The sequence below is a fragment of the Vipera ursinii genome (assembly GCF_947247035.1).
Source record: "Vipera ursinii genome assembly, chromosome: 2".
Taxonomy (NCBI): Eukaryota; Metazoa; Chordata; class Lepidosauria; order Squamata; family Viperidae; genus Vipera; species Vipera ursinii.
The window spans coordinates 200,977,476-200,998,839 of record NC_139513.1 but is presented as its reverse complement, the minus strand read 5'-3'; the positions used below and the strand labels follow the sequence as shown (position 1 = coordinate 200,998,839).

Below are 21,364 nucleotides of genomic sequence, written 5' to 3'. Positions count from 1 at the left end.
TTTCTCCTTATTTATCCAAAGCCTCTGTTCATTGAAGTAGGGTACCTGTAGACTGCTCTTCAAATTTTTCCTTTTCCTGGACTTGTAAGGTTGCTGGAAAGGGTGAGAAAAATATGTATTTAAGTTAAGGCAGTTGCATGTTATCAGGGTCTCCGCAACTCTTCCTTAACTTAATCATGTATTTTCCTGACCTTTGTGGAATAATAATACTCTGCATGTAGGTAAATTAAAAAGTTACAAAGTTTTATATATATATATATATATATATATATATATATATATATATATATATATATATATATATATTTATGTGTGTGTGTGTGTGTATGTGTGTATATATATATGTGTGTGTGTGTATGTGTGTATATGTGTGTGTATATATATATATATATATATATATATATATATATATATATATATATATATATATATATATGGATCCTTGGTTTTTCCCCGTGTAGAATTAAAGGTGTAGGCGCAATGTTTCGACGGAATCCCATCCGTCATCATCAGGCTTTAGCTTCCTTCTTCTGGGAGAAGCATGTGGCTGTTTGTTCCTCTTTTTTAAACTGCCAGAGGGGGTGTGTTCTGTGGAGGTGTGCTCTGATTGGGTAGGGGACCAAGTGTGTTCTGATTGGGTGGGAGTGTGTTTTGAATGGTGGGTGTGTTCTGATTGGGTGGGGGGGTGTTCTGAGTGAATGGGCTGGTCTCAGCTGCCAGCTCCAGACCTGAGCTGGTGAGTTGTGCTGCTTTTGTTCGGCTTCACCACCACACAACCATTCAAAAAGCAAATCCGAACCCACAACGATAAAGACACACAACCACAAAACAGAAACCTAACTACAGCTGCAACATCAGCCACTTTAAACCCCTCCAAACCACACAATAAGCAAACTGACACCCACTATAAAAACATGGCACCACCACAAACACGAAGCCGAACAAAAGCAGCACAACTCACCAGCTCAGGTCAGAACACACCCACCATATACATATATATATATATAACTTTATATATATGTATAATAATATAAACTGTTTTTCAAATTAATAAATTCTGGCCAAATATTGATAGGTAGATGTTTTTGGCATCAGTTAGACACTATTCAGTTTGTTCAACTTGATTCTCCATTACTTAAAAATGAATTTGGGGGACAAGTATGTACAGATACTCCTTGACTGACGATCATTTGTTTTAGTGACCATTCAAAGGTACAGTGGCAGCGGGGGGGGGGAACTGACATGTCTGATCCTTGTATTATGACTGTTGCAGTGTCTTTAGATCACATGATCAAAATTTGGGCATTTATGACAGCTGCAGTATTCCAGGATTGTGTGATCCCCATTTGTGAACTTCCCAACTGGCTTTTGACAAGCAAAATCAATGGGGGAAGCTGGATTCCTTCTGTCATCACATGATTCACTTAGCGATTGCAGCCAAAAAAAGCTGTATAATCTAGTATAGACATGTCACGTGACATCGCACAACCTATCGGAGCTTTTTCTCCATTGCCGGCAATGGGGTGGGCACGGTTTTGGGATGATGCGCCTGGCCCACGGGCCGGCAATTTGACACCCCTGCTCTAGTGCAACTCAACTATGTTGCTTGGCAACAGAAGTTCCAGTCCCAATTGTGGTTGCAAGTTGAGGATTACCTGTAACAGAAATTAAAGGAAAGGGGGGGGGGAAGTGCAGTTAAATAAACTCATAAATTAATGTGGAGCCAATGATCTCACAATATTATTCCTCCTTACAATGCCTTAAAATGAATAAGCATATTTTTTGCTTATTGATTTTGTCAGCTGTGTTGTGCTTTTGTTGTAGTTTAGAAACTGCATTGAATATTAGTGTTAGTGAGCAACTCAGCAGTGTTGTGTTTGGCTATTGTTGAGCTTTTAGATTCAAGCATACATTCCTCCAGTTGGTTGAGACAGAGGATTTCAATGGAACAAGTGGCTTCTTTATATACAGAGTTACTATATAGGCTGAGCAAATCCTATTTAATCTGCTTTTCATCCTAAAGATACAATCCCAAAGGTGCTTTTTCATGAGGTAACTGGACTTTCTTGTTTTTCTCTCCTTCATCCAAGAAGCTGAAGAAGCTTCCTGGATGAGAAGTGAAATGTCTTCAAAGAAAAACAAGAAAGTCCAGTTGCCTCATGAAAAAGCACCTTCGGGATAACTATGACCTGGATGACTGAGAATCTCCATAGACTAAAGATATAATGTGACTTAATTTGATCTTATCTGTGGAACTCTGAAAATCTTGCTAGCATACAGTAAGTACTTTTATGGAAGATTAAATTCTATCTTGATTTAGTTTTTCTTTTTTTTTTCTATGTACAACTTTTCTTACCTCTGATACATGCTTTCAGTATCAGAGGGAGCTATATAAAATATGACTATTGGATTTATTAATCAAAGTTAAAAAAATAATTTCCATGGTATATGAGATAGTGTAATTTGTTTTTTCTCTGTCCTGAAAACATTCCATTTTAATTACAGAGGTGGAAGAAGCCATTTGGGCATTCAAATGCAGCCCCTTGCATAGTATAGGAGCCCAAATTGTAGCATCCTAGAGAGGTGCTGTGGCAAGTTCTTAAAGAGATGGGTGTACCAGACCATCTTATTTGTCTCTTGAGAAACCTATATGCGGGCCAAGAAGCAACAGTGAGAACTGGACACGGAACCACTGATTGGTTCAAAATTGGTAAAGGAGTCCGGCAAGGCTGTATACTGTCGCCCTGCCTATTTAACTTATATGCAGAGCACATCATGAGAAAGGCAGGGCTAGATGAATCAAAAGTTGGAATTAAGATTGCCGGAAGAAATATCAACAACCTAAGATATGCACTCTAATGGCAGAAAGTGAAGAGGAACTAAAGAGCCTCTTGTTGCGGGTGAAGAAGGAGAGTGCAAAACTTGGGTTGAAACTTAACATTAAAAAAACCAAGATCATGGCATCCAGCCCCCTCAATTCCTGGCAAATAGATGGGGAAGAAATGGAGGTAGTGACAGATTTTATTTTCCTGGGTTCCAAGATCACTGCAGCTGGGGACTGTAGCCAAGAAATTAAAAGACGCTTGCTCCTCGGGAGGAAAGCCATGGAAAAACTAGACAGCACACTAAAAAGCAGAGACATCACCTTGTCAACAAAAGTGCGTATAGTCAAGGCGATGGTCTTCCCAGTTGCAATGTGTGGCAATGTAAGTTGAACCATAAAAAAGGCTGAGCGCCAAAGAATTGAAGCCTTTGAACTATGGTGCTGGAGAAGACTCCTGCGAGTCCCTTGGACTGCAAGGTGATGAAACCGGTCAGTTCTAGAGGAGATCAACCCTGACTGCTCTTTAGAAGGCCAGATCCTAAAGCTAAACCTCAAATACTTTGGCCACCTAATGAGAAGGAAGGACTCACTGGAGAAGAGCCTAATGCTGGGAAAGATTGAGGGCAAGAGAAGAAGGGGACGACAGAGAATGAGGTGGCTGGATGGAGTCACTGAAGCAGTAGGCGTGAGCTTAAATGGACTCCAGAAGATGGTAGAGGACAGGAAGGCCTGGAGGAACGTTGTCCATAAGGCCGCGATGGGTCGGACATGACTTTGCAGCTAACAACAGAGAGGTGCTTGAACATATTTGATGAAGGGGAGCCTACCAGTTTTCTGGGTTGGTTGTTTCTCTCAAACTGATCAGTCTGTAGTTTTCTGAAAGAGGGAAAAGGAAAATTCATCAGTTACATTATCTCTATTTCAGTTGTATATCGGATAATTCACAAGTTCTCCAGGATTTCTGATGTACCTACCGTATGTCCAATCCATCTAGTTGTCCAGTTGTTTCAGTACTTTGGGATATATTTCATCTAGAGCAGGGGTCAGCAACCTGAAACAGTGAAAGACCCACTTGGAACCGGTTCCCTCACAAAAGGAAAAACTGGGAGCCGCAAAAAAATGTGTGCGCATCGTGTGTATATGCGCGAATGTGCAGAACAGGGTTTGACTGAAGAGTGGAGCCAAGGTGAGATATGTACCTACCCTGCATATTTGAATTGATTGGTTAAACTTTTTTAGTCCCACTTTTTTTTTTTTGGACTGCACATGGCAGAGGACTGGGAGCCGCAGGAGACGGTTAAAAGAGCCGCATGCGGCTCCGGAGCCGCGGATTGCAGACCTGTGATCTAGAGTTTTAAATTCAGTACTGCGATAACATTACAAATAGCATGAGATCCCAGGTGTTTAACTGACCTGCCTTCACTTTCAGAAAATGTATGTATAGCTAGAATATAGTATTTACAGACTTTTTCATTATCAGGAGCATCTAAACAAAACCCAAAGTTACAAAAGCTTACTTTTATTTCTGAGTTGAGTCTCCTGAATTATCTTTGCTCTAATACACCATCATCTGAATGTAAAATGTGTAGCTTTTTTTATACCTGACTTATGATACAGTGTTTTTTATTCAGATAATTCAGTGACACGGGTCCAGGGACATTATAAGCCTCTGCTTCTGCTTCTCACACTCTTTTTTTTCTGATCCTTATTTCTATTTGTTTCTCTCCTTGAGTTTTGGCCATTTAGTTTTGTCCAATAGTAACAGGATTCTACTTGTCCAATGCCATTTTATTTGCAATGTTGGATTTATAAAAAGCCAATTACAGGATTCTTGGAATCAAATAGTATATTTGTTTTGTGATCAGGATAAATTATTGCAGCATGGGTGTTTTGTTTCAAAGTCAAAGTGCACAAAATGGTATCTTCCACTTAAGATATTTCGGTCAACCTTGAGAAATGTAGAACATTTCAACTGCAAAGAATTGACCCCTTTTTAGTATGTTGGGCATACATTTTTGTCCCAAGGATGAAATAAAAATTTGTTTTGTTTCAAGAAACAGAATTGATGCAAGTGAATAGGTGAGTTCCATGAGTTAGATACTGGCTGGGAATGAATATTTATATGCTGTCTGTGTGTTCTCTCCCGTTTGGTAATGTTTATGTTATTTATTCGTGCTGTTAAGAAGCACTAGCAGTCTTGTTTTTCTTTCTTTCACCCACTCTTTTGCACAAGTAGCAGCACTGGGGAAGAATAACCTAGTTCTTTTGCATCTGGCAAACAGGCATCAAAATTTTGACAGCCTAGTCAAAGAAATTAAGAAAGAAAGAAAACCTCATAGGGCTAATGTACCAATTAAAAAGAGTGTTAAATAATTTAACTGTTCTTTTTTGTGTTATTATGTGGTAACTGAGCTACCTGGAAAGTTAATTTTTTTTAAAAAAAAATCATCTTGTCTATTCTTTCAGTAGGGAATAGCCCTAGGATAAAAAACGGGAATGCAGCTGATCCTGAGTTTTCACTGTTGTTCTATGCACTTGAAATATTTTGTGTTTTGTTCCTAGTGTTTTGTTCCAAGGGAATATAGCCAAGTTGAAATGTTTCAACATAATTCATTTGAGTCAGACTGTTTTGTTCTGTACTTGAGATAAAAAATAATTTTCTATTTTGTGTATACTCCTGTGATTCCTAAACCTTATTGAATGTAAGCCATGTAAGACATATCCATATAGAGAGGGAGGTCTGTCTTTTTTTTGTGTCACATCCCTATAATCTCTGATGTATTGTATTAGGAACAAGAAAATGATTTGACGTAGCTTTAGAAATCACTACTGCACAAAGTACTTAGTTAATCAGATTGTTGGTTGTTGGTAAAATTAGATCATTAAGAATGTAATCTGTAACATACATTATCTTGAACTTGAAGTAGAAGGATGTTCCTGTATATTAGGTAAATCATGGTTTAAAACAGAAATGTGAGCAAGCTTTTCTGTCAAATATAGAAATAATAGGGTTAAGGCAAAAAACATCCATGAAATTAATTGCTGCTCCATATCTCTGAGTAACAAAATTTAAATACGATTCATGCATTGCAACAAGCTTCCTGCGGGCCTTCATTGTGAGAAAGCCTTACAATCATGTCCTACCAGAAAAGAAACTTAAATTTGCTTGTAATTATTTTATATTGTCATTTCCTTGTGTATGAAAACTTTATTAAGTTTTTAAAAATGCATATATGGTTAGAAGCACAGCAAAGGTAAGAATATCCTTGGGAAGCAGGATTTTTAAAACCAGGGTGAGCCATTTTATCCTTACTGTTCTACTCTCTAATGTCATAATGTTCAAAAACTGTTTCTTGTTTCTATTGGCATTTCAACTACGTTGGGGAATTAAGCAGGGAGGGCCCAAGAAGGCATAAAATAATGTTAGAAAGTGTTTCCAGCTTTGCAAGTTGGAAAAGCTAATTTTATTTACAACAACATTTTTGTGTACTATAGACTTCTATTAAAATTAAAAGAGCATTAGCTGAAAATGTTGGTATAACTCAGATTGGGAATGCAGTTATATGGAGTTGCCACTAATAGACGTGCATATATCCTTTATCAATTATTTACTAGGTGTAGTTGTGTTGGCATTAAAAACAAGATAAATGATGTCTGTGTATTATAAGTTCTCTGTATAGCAAATATTATATTTCTCAGTGCTTGATCTCTGTGCTACAAGAAAATATTGACATACCTAAACCATTTTTCTAAAATTACTGAAATAATCAATCATGAAAATTAAATATTATGAACTACAATATATTACTATGATTGTGGGATCCTTGGTGCTCTCCAAGGGTGGTGTTTCTCTTACAGACGTTTCATTAGCAAAGTAGGTAACATCATGAGTCCTAGCGGTGCAGTGGTTAAAGAGCCGTATTGCAGGCAAACTCTGCCCGCAGCATGGAGTTCGATCCTGATGGGGCTCAAGGTTGCCTTCCATCCTTCTGAGATCGGTAAAATGAGAATCCAGATTGTTGGGGTCAATATACGATATGTTTCAATGTTTTTTAAACTGTTTTATAAATTTTGAACTGTAAGCTATTCAGACTCACTTTGTTGAGTTGGGTGGCTATAGAAATTGAATAAATAAATAAATCATCTGCTAGGAGGGAGTGGGGTTTGCCCTTATTTTTACACGCTAGTGGCTTGCCTTGTCAGTGTTGCTGGGAGTAGTCGTGGTTCCTTGATTGGGCTGTTGTCTGCTGTTGCCTTGTTTGTCTGTATTGGTAATTCCTTGACTGGGGTACTGTTTACTTCTTGATTGTTGGTCTAGTGTTAATCTTAGTGTTTATCTCTGCTCATGAAGCTGTTGATTGCTGGTGGGATGTTGTTTTTGGTCTTCTTTCTTTTTTGGCTTTTGAATGACATCAAAAGAGACAATCAGATTAAATTAATACCAAGATTAACACTAGAGTCTCTAGACCAACACTGGCAGCACACATGCCATTCCACTGTTAACCAAATTCCACCAGTGGTTAGTCAAGGACATAACCCAATCCAAGATATTCTGAGCTTCCACGTTTGGTTGGGCAGTCTGCCAAGTGTCTGATTTTGATAATGTGACCATGGTAGTGTTGTAATGGCCATAACTTTGAGGACCAACTGTGAGTTACTTTTTTTAGCACTATTGTAACTTCGAACATTCACTGGACAAATAGTCATAAGTCAAGGATTACCTGTATAACATCATTACACAACAGTATTGTAACTTTGTAACATGAATTCAGTGTTAGGTTTTTGACGTATGGGCTTTCCAAGTGACTCTGAGGCATTGTTTACCTTAAAAGTCCTTTATTAGCCTAATACACTGGCAAATGTTTGCTCAAAGGAAGCTGGAATCTGAAATCTCCGCCTCTTGCACAATATATTAAAACACAATTCTCCATCTTTCTAATTTTGTCATTAATCATATTCTCCAATTAATTTAAAGAATCAGTTTCCCTTCCGTTAGAAAACCTGCCAAGGTCTTATCTTCTTTAGTTAGAGATGGCCTTGAAAGTACAATCCTACTCATCCCCCCTCCCAACCTTAAATTCAATCTCTTAAGTAATACACAAGTTTAACTATGAAATGGCTACTTCTTCATCTCTTGTCAAGCAATAACATTCAGTGATAGCAGCGTTGACATCCGGAACATTGGGCAGAGCATTTCAAATATTATAGAATTAGGCTAGTATTTTTTCAGACCTGCCTTGGCTGTCAAGGCAAGACAAAATATTGTAGAATATATTGTCAGGACAGGAAAGCTCAGACAAGCTGATTTATATAGTAGCAAAACGATAAAGCTATTACCAAAATGGTTCCATGATTGCTGTGTATCAAATGTAAATATTATTTATAGCAATCATTATTCTATTTCTTCTTCTTCTACCTATTCTATGTAAAGGTTAGAAGCTAATCTGTTTTGCAAGTGAGGTAGTTTCCATCTTTCGATGTTTTGGCAAAGACCTGATCTGCTATAAAATGTTTTCCACTATGTGAGAATTTCCACACTTTTATTGGAAGCTTCCTATCTTGAACAGTCAAATTTAATAGGAAGAATCCACATTCCTTTTCAGTATCTCTTCTGCTGTCGTGATGGACGAATAACCTAGAGTAGGAGAAAGCAAATGGACTGCAGTTTTTATAAACGTTGACTAATGTATGTTAGCTGTGGTGGAGGTACTTGAGTTGGAGGAAAAAAAGGTTCTGAGGTAATAAACTATTTCTTACAGATAGGCAAACCTTATTAGCCTTTGCAGAACCTAAAATTTATGGATTCTTCATGTTTTATTAAACTAGTATGAAAGAATGAATCCCCTTGGATTGGGCTGCTGTTCTAGTCAGTCTTCTGCCTCTGCCTTTTTACTCAATTGCAGAAGCTTTGATCAAGTAGCAGCAGTCTCCTCTGGCTTGACCTTGCCACAGGAATGGAGTCCTTTTTGATATTTTATCACTGATGATCCTCATCCACAATTTGAGCTCACCTGATTCTGTTCTTTTTCTCAGCTTGCTATCACTTGGCTGTCCTCTCAAGACAGCAGCAATGCCAATCCTCTCATTTTCTGTCAAGTGTTGAAGCAGTGATATTATTAGGCCTACTCTCTCCTAAGGAGGAAAAGAGGAATACAAAACTACTTCAAAAACAAGTGTCTGCACAAGCTTTCTACTTTTGACATTACATTTTCAGGACATAAAAATATCTAACAAAAAAAAATTAAGGCTATTTTATATTTGCTGGTTCTCAATCCTGATTACAATATTGTCTCAACCCAATCTTTGCTGATGAAATCCACATCATAGGGAGCAACTAAACATCTGCATTGCTGGTTTTTATTAAAATTAGGACACATGTAATTTAGTTAGTATTGTGAGTAAACTATTTTAAGCTTCCATCTTAAAGATTAAAAACATAAGAAGCATTGATTTTGTAGAGTGATTCTATTGCACTTTTTTAGATGGAACACCTGATTGAAATGATTGTTAACATTGTAGAACCCACTTGTATGTTGAAACTTGGAAATGCTGGTTTTACTCAGAATCTTCAAATAGTTACATTTTCCCTTTCAATTGACCCCATGATTTATACAAAGTCTTATTGATGAGCCTGTCTCTGTAATTAACATTGCAGATGGATTCAAAGTTTGATCGTGCTTAATAATTATAGTGTATTAAAGATAGTAGTTAACTTCAACATAAGTACAGTTTTGAAAGTACAGATATGGTTCTGCTGAAATTGGTTCCAGAAAATTCTGAATTGAAGACTTTAAACTGATTTTTTTTGCTTTTTGCATCACAATACAATTTTTTATTTATTGCAACTCTAAATAATAGTCTAGAGAAGATTTTTAATTTTGCTAGTATTTTATTTTAAATGCATTGTATACAACATTGTATTCTTTGTTGATTATTTGGCTTAACTACATGAACATTCTGAAATATATGATAAAAAATAAAAACCTCAGTGTTAGCTAAACTAAATAGTGCCACTTAATATAGAAAATTATATTGGAAAAATTGGAAACATTTAAATACAAACCTATCCTGTCTTGCCTTATTAAAACTAAAAATGTATTGAATTAGTATTGAAAATTATATTAATATTTTTTGTGCACAGTATATTGACAGCTGCTTACCTAATGACAGATAGTTAATTAGATTTTTGTAGTATCTATTATTTTATATTATTTGTGCTTTTACAAATTTGGTTATTGTTTTCTGGTTTTAATCGCTTGCCATTCAAATGTGATGTGTGTGATATGTGTATATGTGATGGGCAGCTATATAAAGGTATTAATATTTGAGTTCCTTACTATCTTAAGAGGGACCGTGATAAATGATGCTATGGTAGCATAAATGATGAACAAATTTGAAATTTTAATCCGGTGCAGAATTTTGGTTGGAAAGATGGTACTGTTTGCAAATCAGTGCATAGCTGTTTGTTTTCTTGATCTTCTTCTGAAATTGTATTTGTTAACACAATGACTTCCTTGAGTAGCTGCTATTAACTTCTCAATTTTACAATAGCTTTACTCCAGTACCTGGAGATATTATTGAAATTTTGAAAGCTCATGGGAGACATGATTGGAGTCTTCCAATACTTGAAGGTTTGTCACAGAGATGAGGGCATCGATTTATTCTCCATATTCCTGAGGGCAGGACAAGAAGCAGTGGGCGGAAGCTTCTCAGAGGGTGATTCAACCTGGAAATAAGGTGGAATTTCCTGACAGTGAAGATGATTAATCAATGGAACAGCTAATTTTAGCAATCAGATAAATGGCCTGAAAATAACAGTAATTTTAATAAGGACAAACGTGAAGCTTACCTAGGAAACAAAAATCAAATTTATGGAGTGTAAGATGATAAAGATACTTGTAAAAGAGATCTTTTAGTCAATAGTAGTTGACTAGAAATAAAATATTAGCCAGAAGTGTAGTGTGGCTGCAAAAGGTAAATACAATTTTAGACTGCATCAACAGATGTTTGCAATTCACGGCTTCAGTTGTTCCACTTTATTCTGCTCCTGGGTCCTGTTCTGGGCACTATTCAAGAAGGATCCAGAGATATTTGAACATGTTCAGAGAAAGGCAGTGATGATGATCAAAGGATTAGTCAGTAAGTTGTAAAAGAAAGATTGAAGGAATTGTCTCACTTGGGAAAAGAAAATGGAATGGGAAACAGATAGTACTATTCAAACAACTGGAAGAACGGCCACATAGAAGATCAAGACGGTTCTCTAGTATTCTGGAGTTCAGAACATGGAATACTGTAATGGAATTAAGTTACAGAAAAATAGGACTTGATCAAGTGATTGTTGTCTTTACTAGGTTTTTTTTTATTCACAGAGGTAGTAAGATATTTTCAAGAAGAGGCTGGACATAACAAACAAAACTTTTGTACTTTTTACATTGAATTGGAGGGGGCGGGCTAGTCTGTTTCTAAATGGTCCCGGTTCTTATAATTCCTTGATTCTCTTTTTAAGCATGCTAAGATTGCAGTACTAAGTGGAGCAGTTAAATGCTTTAGAATGAGTATTGTTGAACCCAAATAAACTCACATTGGAAGAAATACATAAGCATGCATATATCAGATTGCAAATCCACTTTTTGCTTTCACTTCTGGTAAAATATTTCAGTTCAGCTGTTTTTGAACAGTGAAAAAGTTTTCAGATTCTTTTTTTTTTAGTAGAAAATAGGATTTGGAAGATTTTGAAATTCAATAACATTTTGGATTTTTTTTAATTTGACATATTTGCAAAGCTAATATGAAGATTTTTGTACATGGTATGATTTTAATATATATTATGCTCTAAATCTGTGCTTGAGATATTTTATCAATGCTTTTCTAGACAACTTTAAACAGTGAGCTTTTAATGGACAAGCCAGTGAAAACTTTAGTCTGTATATAACTAGAACCAACTAGTACAGATTCCTTTCATACCAAAAGTTAGTAGTAATCTCAGACTCTTGTTTTTTTCTTTTCCTTTTTAACTTAAGTAGATATAGTTAAGTTACATTTATTAAACAAGACTATTATGTCAGCATGCCCTGGTCAGAATGAAATGTATTTGGTTTGTATAGAAATGCTTTTATTTTTCTTTGGTAGTGTGAACTACCAAAATAATGGAGTGTAGAAAATCTTTGGACTTTAGGACAAGGATCTCAAGCTCAGATCATCACAAGCCTTTCATAAAGATGGTCAATTAGTTTGAAGTCTGCAACTTTGAAAGCTTTATACATTGACGTAAACACCTGTACTTTTCTGGACAGCAGCTGCTGGTAACGAGAGCTACACCAGTGATGTGGGAATCAGGCAAATGGAAAAAGGGGGGTTGTGGTTCAGTCCTCTGCTCGGCTCTAGTAGTACATCTGTAGGCGGCAAGACATGCGGCCATCTTGCTTGTCCTGTGTGGACACAGATCATTGCTTTTGTTCAGGTGGACAACTGTTGGCTTTAGTTTCTCTGAAAAACCTGCTGAATTCCACAGCCTGGTACATTTCCCTCAGTCTCGTAGTGTTTGCGGGAGGGAGGAGATGGAGAGAGTGAGAGAATTAGGATTAAATTAAATCAAAGATTTGACACTTCCTGTTTTGCTGCAGTCCATGAATGAGGAGGTGCTTTTTATTCTGTGTAGCAGGCAAGCTTGCACTATCTTTTTCTCTTGTCAGTCCACCCCTCTTATCTTACAGTTGTCTCACATGTTACCCCCATTTAAATGGGCTGCAAACAATGCCACCTTCTTTTGAAATAAACTTGTAAGCAGGCCTTGGTGGTCGTACTCTTTGTAAGTATTGTTATGATTCTCACAACTGATCTGGAAGTCCTCATGTTGGCGACTGCTACCTGAGGACGTGAATAGTCAGCATTTTAGTTGATGGTTATAATGTGAGGAGCATGTTCAGGATAATTATGAAATCATGAACATTAATTTTCAACTAAAAATAAGATAATCGATAGTAATTCAGGACAGTGGTATTGCAATGAAATTGCATAGATGCCTATTGTTTATGTAAATAGCTAATGGCTAATGATTCTGTTTATTTTTTTTTTGCAGGTGTCAGCTGCGATGCATGTTTAAAAGGAAATTTTCGAGGTCGCAGATACAAGTGTTTAATTTGCTACGATTACGATCTGTGTGCATCTTGTTATGAAAGTGGTGCAACGACGACAAGGCATACAACTGACCATCCAATGCAGTGCATACTAACAAGGGTAGATTTTGGTAAATGATTCTTGCCTTTTATGTATTTATTTATTTACTTGCTTACTTACTTACTTACTTACTCACTTAGCTACCTACTTAACCGCCTGTATTTCTAGGTCAACAAAAATTACTTCTGCCATTTTATCACAGAACAAAGAGAAAAAAACAAAATAAACATAAAAGAATACAAACACAAAAATCCAATATTGTGTATTTATTAGGTTTTGTACATTGTAACTTTAAAGCTCTATTAAAATAACTTGAGTTTTTGGTAGATGGAAAGATGCCCCACCACAGATTTTTGCTTTTTTTCTTTGACACCCTTGAGGAAAGGATTGGAAGTGAGTCAGGTGAGAATATGTGCGCCATTAAAAAATGTGGTAACTTGTGTTCTTGGGTCAGATGTTGAGTAAATAATGGCAGCATTTGCGTGATGACTCATACTTGAGGGGGGGGGAAGGTTTTACATTGGAGGTTTCTTTAGTGTACCAACAGATAATTTAAGATAATTTTAATTAAAATATTTATTTATTAAATTATTTACTTATTTTAAATCAATTAAAACTAAGGTCCTTCCAGCCAACTTATGCTTTAAAGCCACCATTTCATTTAATTCTATGAGTTAAGAGGTATTTTCTTCTACTGTTTGAATTGTAAATTTGCTTAGGGTTTTTGTGGTTTAAACATTTGAAGGGAAAAAAAGAGAGGACTTAGAACTAATATGGTAGGAGAAACAAATTTGAAAATATATTAGTCAAATGAACATTTAACTAAGATTGCTGTGGGAAAGATTTCATTATTGGCTTTGGTGTTTCTATAGCTTTTACAAACTTTTCATATTTCAAATATCTTCTAGAATTGTAAATATTAAGAGGGATTATAACTGCTGTAAATGTGTTCACATTCTGCTTGATACTTCTCTGCTTCATATTAAAATCAAAACATTTCTATTCATGACATGTGAAAAAAAGTGACATAGATCAAGGTTGTATGGTGTTTTCAATGTCATTATAACTTGAACAGTTGCTAAACAAATGGTTGTAAGTCCAGGAGTACTTATTTGTTTAAATCAGCCAGAGACATTTTATCCTTAACAAATGGCATTTACTTACTCACTGCAAGTTTTCCTTTTCTTTTATCTGTTGATACCTTTTTCTTTTCCTTTTCGGGGAAAACTTTTGTGTAAAAAACGTGTTCAGTTTCACTTTTTATCGGAGTTTTTTTTTATAAATTTTAAAATAGAATGTTGATGTTCAAATAGATTACACTATTTGTGCTTCAGTGACCTATAATAGCTAGAGTAATATAGTCATATTGATTTTTCTTTTAAGTCAAAAGGGCAAAAATGTTACATCATAAACACTAATTTGAAAATGGCTATGAGAATTTGTCTCCTATGAAGAAATAGTTTTTTTGACATTAAGAACTTGTTTTAATAAGAAAATGTGGCCTCCTTTTTAAATGGGGATTTCCTGTATGTGTGTGTGTGTGTGCGCGCACACACACACACACACACACACACACACACATATACAACACATACATATTTGTGTGTTTTATGTACCTGTGTGCAAGTGCGCCTTTTAAGCCAGTCTTGGCTCCTATCAACTACACAAAAAAGTCCTTGCAGTTTTCTTGACAAGATTTTCTGAAGTGGTTTGTCCTTGCCTCCTACCTAGGGTTCAGACAGAGGAACTGGCCCAGAGTCACCAGCTGGACTTGAGCCTAAGGTGGGATTGGAACTCACACTCTAACCTGGTGTCTTAACCACTACACTAAATGGCTCTCACATATATGATAATAATGTTATCCATTCAGTCATGTCTGAGTCTTGGGGATTCTATGGACCAGGTCTCTCCACATCTTATGATCTTGCACTACATCTTTTGAGTTGTTCTATGCTGTGGCTGGTGCCAGTTTTCATCCAGCCATCCCCGAACTCTTCCCAGCATAGTTGCCTTCTCCAGTGAATTCCACTGCAGGAATAGCCAAAATACGTGAGACCTTACATCCATACAATTACAAAACAAACTAAAAGTAGAAATAAAATATCTAAAACTGATTAAATCAGTGAGAAGTACGGACTTATGGGCAAATGCTAGATAAGGGAAGACTGACTGCTCTTCCCTATTTTCCCCTGTAACAACAACCTGGTGGGATAACTGGGGTAAGAGAATGTGACTTGCTCCAAGTCACTCAGCGAGCATAAAAGTAGCTTTTCTTTTCATTTTCCACATGAAGAACGCAGTGGGAAATGGCAACGAGAACTGGAAGGTCTTGTTACAAAGCAGAACAAAACGAATACCTATCATTTTAAATTTGATACAGAAAAGTTTGCAGTTGCCCAACCTGAAAGCCTTTGAGGCATATGCAGAGCATGGCAACTCATAGATTAGTGTGACGCTTAATTCTGTGAATGTCTTCAGTCTCTAATATTTTATCAGAAAACTGCGTTAGGAATGTCCGTCTGGATTTTTCTTACCACAGATGAAATGAGTTTATTTTTATACTGGTTTTGAACTATAGTAAAAATTAACATAAGTACAGGAAAGATTTGAGTGATTGAAAAATCCAGTTCCTAGATGCCAGCAAAAAAATGAATTGAGACTATTGTATCATAGTGCTCTGGGAGGAAAACAATATACATTACATAATGCTTTGCTTATATTATGTTTTCCCGAAAGAAGACCTACCCCGAAATGAAGCCCTAGCTTGCTTTTTGGGGGGTAGGGCCCTAATATAAGCCCTACCCCCCAAAATAAGCCCTAGTTTTGGGGCGAGGTGCACACCTAAAAATCAAGCTAGGATGGGGGTGGGAGGGTGGAGCTTACCATTGCAGCCAGGCCTCCCGTGGATTGACACTTGCTTCATCGGCCTACTCCTTCTGCGGCCGAAGGAGCAACTCCATTCTGTAGCTGAGAATGGAACTCCGACTGGCATTTCGCAATCGGAGGCCTTTCCAGAAGGCCTCCTTCGGCCGCAGAAGAAGTGAGCTGGCTGGCTGGGGCTGTCGGTGCCGCTGCTGCAAGGTGAGTGAAAAAGACACACACACACCCCCCAAAAAATAAAACCTGGTGTCTCTTGGAGGCAAGATACCTAAGCCCTGAGTCTTCGGAGAAGGGCGGGATATAAATGTAATAAATAAATAAATAAATTAAATAAATAAAAATAAATAAAGAAAGAAAGAAAGAAAGAAAGACTTGGTTTTATTTTGGGGAAAACACAGTACATGCTTTTTCCCAGTTCTTTCATCTGAACAATAAAGTATACAGTAAAAGCATTTTAGAAGTAGTGAGAGGATTTTGTGAATTGTTTACCTTCCTGCTTTTCTTATCTTTCCACGTTTCTTCTTCCTATTTTTCCTTTCTTCCATGTTTTTCTCTTTATTGGGTTACTTTGATCTTGCATCAACTACCTCAGGTTTTCAGGGTTGTTGTTTTTTTTTTGCTTAGGAGAGTGTGCACGTGTGTGCCTATATTTTCATTGTCATTATGTATGTTCCATTGTCTCGGTACATATTCCCTGTGATATGTATTCCCTCTTCCTAAATTTGCCATCAGCATTTTGATTAGCCCTTCCACTGTTACTGTTTACAAACAGGAAAATAAATGACAAAATCACACCAATTTTGAACAGATGGGTCACAGACCTTTTCCCTGCAAATGATTTTTTTTGGGGGGGGGTTGCTGGAAGATTGAGAAACAACCGCAGAAACCCTGGCAGTGACATTGAAAGGGGCAGGCAAGAACATTTTGCCTATACAAAAATATTCAAAAGTTTGCTGCTACAGTATCCTGGCATACAGAGATCTTTTTCATAGCTCTGCTATTTCCTTAGAGGAGATAGTAGCGGTGCTTCTATGTGAGAAATGGAAGACAAATATTTTTTTTCCTTTAAAGCCCTGTAGGCTGGGATGACCGCAATTTAGGCAGTGATTCTGAAGAGACTAAATATTAGCATTTTGCAGCTTTTATTACACTCTTTCCAACCTAGACTAGAAAGATTGAAATTAATGTATTCAATTATATTTGAGCATTACCGTTATTATATTTTTATCTTGCGTATGTGTGTGTTGTGTGTGTGTGTGTTCATTGTCATCTCAAGACAGCTAACATATTTGGTATTTTTGCCTTCTATTTTTCCTGCAACAACACCCTGTGGTGGGGTGTATTTGACTGAAAGGGAAGTGACTTGCTCAGAGTCACCCAGCCAGCTCTGCCTAAGGGAGGACTAGCATTCACAATCTCCTGCTTTTTAGGTTAGCACTCGAACCACTACACCATACTAGCTGTCATAATCAATTGTCCTCAACCTACAGTCACTTGATCAGAGATGACTCCAAGTTAGAAAGGTGTGGTTACAACTGATCCTTGGAGTTTCGGCTGTTCCTGCACCCTCATGGTCGTGTGATCCCAATCCGGGTGCCTGGCAACACTCTTGAGTTTACGATTGGTTGCCAAGTGCAGTTACATGATTGTGATTTTCAACCTTCCCTGTTGACTTCCCCAGAAAGACAATTGGGGGGGGGGGGGGAGGCCAACAGGTTAACCTGGCTGCCAGCCTAGGACATACAACTTCCTGATTGCTTCCCCACTGAGTTTGGTCATGGAAGCCAGCAGGAAGTTGCCTCACCTAACAACTATGGGATTCAATTAACAACAGCAAATGGGACTGTAGGGATTTGCCATCACTAAGTCATGGAATCTTGCTTTACAATCACGTTGCTTAGCAATGGAAATTCTGGTCTCGATTGTTGTTGTAAGTCGAGGACTACCCGTACCTTTGCCAGCAAAATAGTGAAAGACTACTTCTCAGATGCTTGCAATGAACTCAACTGATGACCTGTGTGATGCTTTTGAAGATAAGACAGTACAGGTAGTCCTTGTTTAGCAGCCACAATTGAGACTGGCAACTTGGTTGTTAAATGAAGTTGGTCACTGAGTGAAATGGCAACTGTGTTTTTGATGTTACTTCAGCTTTCCTTTGCTTTGCACATCTGCAAAGGCTGTTAAATATATGGACTAGTTGCAAAGTTACTTTTTCATTACCATCGTAATTGCAAAGGGTTGCTAAAAGAGGCAGTAGCTAAACTAGAAGACCTGTTAAATGGGCTTAGAGCATCCCTCCCTCTGTTGTGTATATAGTATTCCATAGTGATGGCTTTATTCTCTATAATTAAATAACTAACGATAAACTCATCTGCTCCTTCCATCTGGGTGAATTTATCTTCATCTTTAAATAGTACAGTAGATGGTTTTTAAAAATGGGGTAAGAGGTGTTGAATTAAGAGAGTATAAACTATAAACTATAAGTAAGTGAAATGTTTAACTCTAACCCAAAAAGAACCAGATGGTGGTTAACAGTTAACAGTTAACGTCGTAATATTAATCACCTGGGTTGAAGTATATCAAAAATAGACAATGCAATATTCATTGGCCTTTATTTTGGATGATTTCTCTTAGTGTAGTATTTTTTTTAAGTTAATGTCTAAAATAATTTCATATTGAGCACTGATATTGAGAGTGTGGAGTGTTAGGGGAAAAAATGGAAAGAATGGCCATTTTGATTATTGCTCTCTCCTTGAATAATGGCAGGACTTTTTTCTTTGAGTCAATTTCATGTTGTTTTCTTAGCCACATTTTTGGAAGTGCTTTACTACTGCCTCCTTTCTAGGCCTGAGACAGAGCGATGGGCTAACATTGTCCATTTGTTTGTGCTTAAAGCAGGACTGCTAACTCGTGTTTCTCAATTTACGGTGTTTTAACCATTGATTATACAAACTCTTCGTTAACTTTTTTTTTCCATTCCATCTTGATTTTACGTAACTAGATCCATAATTAGATTTTTAAATTATTTCCAGTCCTTTGTAATAACGTCTAATCCAGCTACTATGTAGAATCTATCCAGTTCAATTTGTAATCACATAGCCACTGTTCCTGTAAAAGAAAACCCTTCTAGAAATCACATTACTACAGGGCAGGTAGTCCAGAATAAACACCAAGTTGAGTTGGTAAGCCATGTTTGTAAAGAAAGTAAAGGATTAAAAAAAAAAGAAAACAAACACCAAGAAAGAAGGGAGGAGGCAGAAAGGCGTTTCTAGCAGCAACCCAGATTTCCTTCAGAAGGCGACGTGGCTTAAAGGCATTGAGTTTGTGGAGCAGAAATCAGGCACAATTACAGAAAAGATAAGCAACCAGACCATCTGCCAGGATGACATTCAGCCAGCCGTAGCATATTACCTGGCCGAGTCAATGAAGGAATAGCTGCACATACCCGTGGAGCCCTGGGCAGCCTGCCAGGAGTTGACTGCATTTCCTTAAGGGCTGGTATTATACCATCAACTAGCATATCAAGGAAGAGACTGTAATTGGTGATGGGTAACCTTTTTGGCATCTCATCACTCTGATTGACATGCTTTTAGTGGAGCAATTCATGCTGTCATCTCAATTGTTTTACGCTGTTTTAATTTTTCATCTAGCTTTCTCTTGAAATCTGCATTTGTTCAGCACACCTCCTCAACTCCAATAGAATGTGTTGTGTTGTGTTGTTCTTTCAGTGCAGCTCATAACCATAAGTGTCACTGTGCAGTCCATATACAATGCTCCTATCACAATACAGCAGCTGGGTCTGCCTAGCTTGGGTGCTTCTCAATTCTGTCGACCACTTCACTATACGTGAAAGGAGCTTTGTGGCAGTTTTGATAGCATGAACCAAAGGCAAACTTTAAAACTCATTAGGCATGTTATACAGCAAAACTTTATATATATTCCAGCTTCTTTATATATATATTTATTACATATTATTTAAAATATTTAAAAACTTTGGACAAGGTGTTGACCGTCTGACATCATTTTTGTGTTTTATATACATTTTATATACATATCATTTATAGAACAACAATATCTTTACTGAATTTAAAAAATGTGGATAGAGGACATGCTTTTGGTCCTCTAGTCTGTTCAATGCTCCAGTCATACCAGCAACTCTTTTTTTCATGCTATATGTAAAGAGAGCTGTTACCTTACTATTACACAGGTATCATAGTTTACTACTATTAATATACTTACCTAGGCTGTTTGTTGTAATTTACACCAGGTTTGTCAGTTCAGCATTCAATAAATGTTAGCGATGTGAAGATACAAAGCTTAATGTTTTGCTTCTGATGGTTTCTGGGAAAGCCAAAATAATGGTGCACTTCTGTTAAATGGGAAATTGTTGAATTAATTCTGGAAGAAAGGCTGATTGTATTTTTTTTAAATAGCCCATTTCTTTCTAACTTCAGTCTTTCTTGTAGGCACTTTGTGAACACTTTTCAACATCGTGAAAAGATTTCATCTGTGGGCAGGTAGAAATACAATCAGCTGTTTTTGATTTAGCATCTATGAAGCCATAGCAAAATCAAATCTTAATTTATTATTTGGCAAAATAGTGTAGCTTGAAACCACAATTTACTTTTTTTTAATGATGGTGTATTAACACTAACCTGCCACTAGATAATTGTGCACAGTACGCCTTGGCTTTGGCTAATCATGAGACACCCAGGCAAATGATTCAGAGAGACAGGCCACTGTTGATAATAGTTTCCATCTATTTCTGTCTCCCACCACCTGTGACATCCCAGAAACATGGTTGACCTGCAGGGGATTGTAAAAAATAAAAATAGGCAGATGGCTTGCTTGAGACCAGAGCCATTGTACATGGGTGAGTGTGAGGGAGATGGCTAATCAGAATTGGGAGCAGTGGAAAAACTGGGCAAAGATTGATTTTATTTTGGATCTGCTCCTAATGTCCAGCAGCAGGAAGTAGGAGTTAATATATTTTTTTAATTTCATAACTTGGATAGCACATAGAACAGGGGTGTCAAACTGCTGACCCGCAAGCCGGATGCATCATGGTGAAACTGTACCCACCCCATTGCTGTCAATGGGGGAAAAGTCATGATACGTTGCGACACGTCACGTGATGTTGTGAGTTTGACACCCCTGACATAGAACAATGACTTTTTAAGCCACGATTCCTGGCTGTGGTTGCTACAAGGAATCTTAACTACAGTGTTGGGTCTAAGGAGGGTTAGATGGCCGACTTAATGTAAGTCTGGTAAGATACAATGTATATGCTGTATGAATTTTAACTTATTCAGGTACTGGTGAAACAAATGAAGATCCGGTGGCAAGCCATGATTAATATGTCTATCTGCAAGAATGATTTTTTTCAATAAAGCTTTATTGAAATAATCCCTGTTTTGCGGAAAGGCAGTCAATGCTTCTTCCCTGCTAAAAGTGGCCAGCTCTCTTAACTGCATCTTGATAATA

General features: G+C 37.1%; 1 protein-coding gene across 3 annotated transcripts in view; it reads left to right on the top strand.

Moving 5' to 3' along the window:
* KCMF1 (potassium channel modulatory factor 1) overlaps positions 1 to 21,364 on the top strand; it is a 52,298-nt gene that overhangs the window by 10,267 nt on the left and 20,667 nt on the right. For 2 of the 3 annotated variants that reach the window (XM_083353756.1, XM_083353758.1), the window contains exon 2: positions 12,903 to 13,070. In XM_083353756.1, coding sequence (XP_083209882.1) covers positions 12,903 to 13,070 — 168 coding nt within the window. Of the gene's footprint in view, positions 1 to 12,156; positions 12,633 to 12,902; positions 13,071 to 21,364 lie in introns of those variants that run through there. The other variant, XM_083353757.1, reaches the window with a different exon arrangement.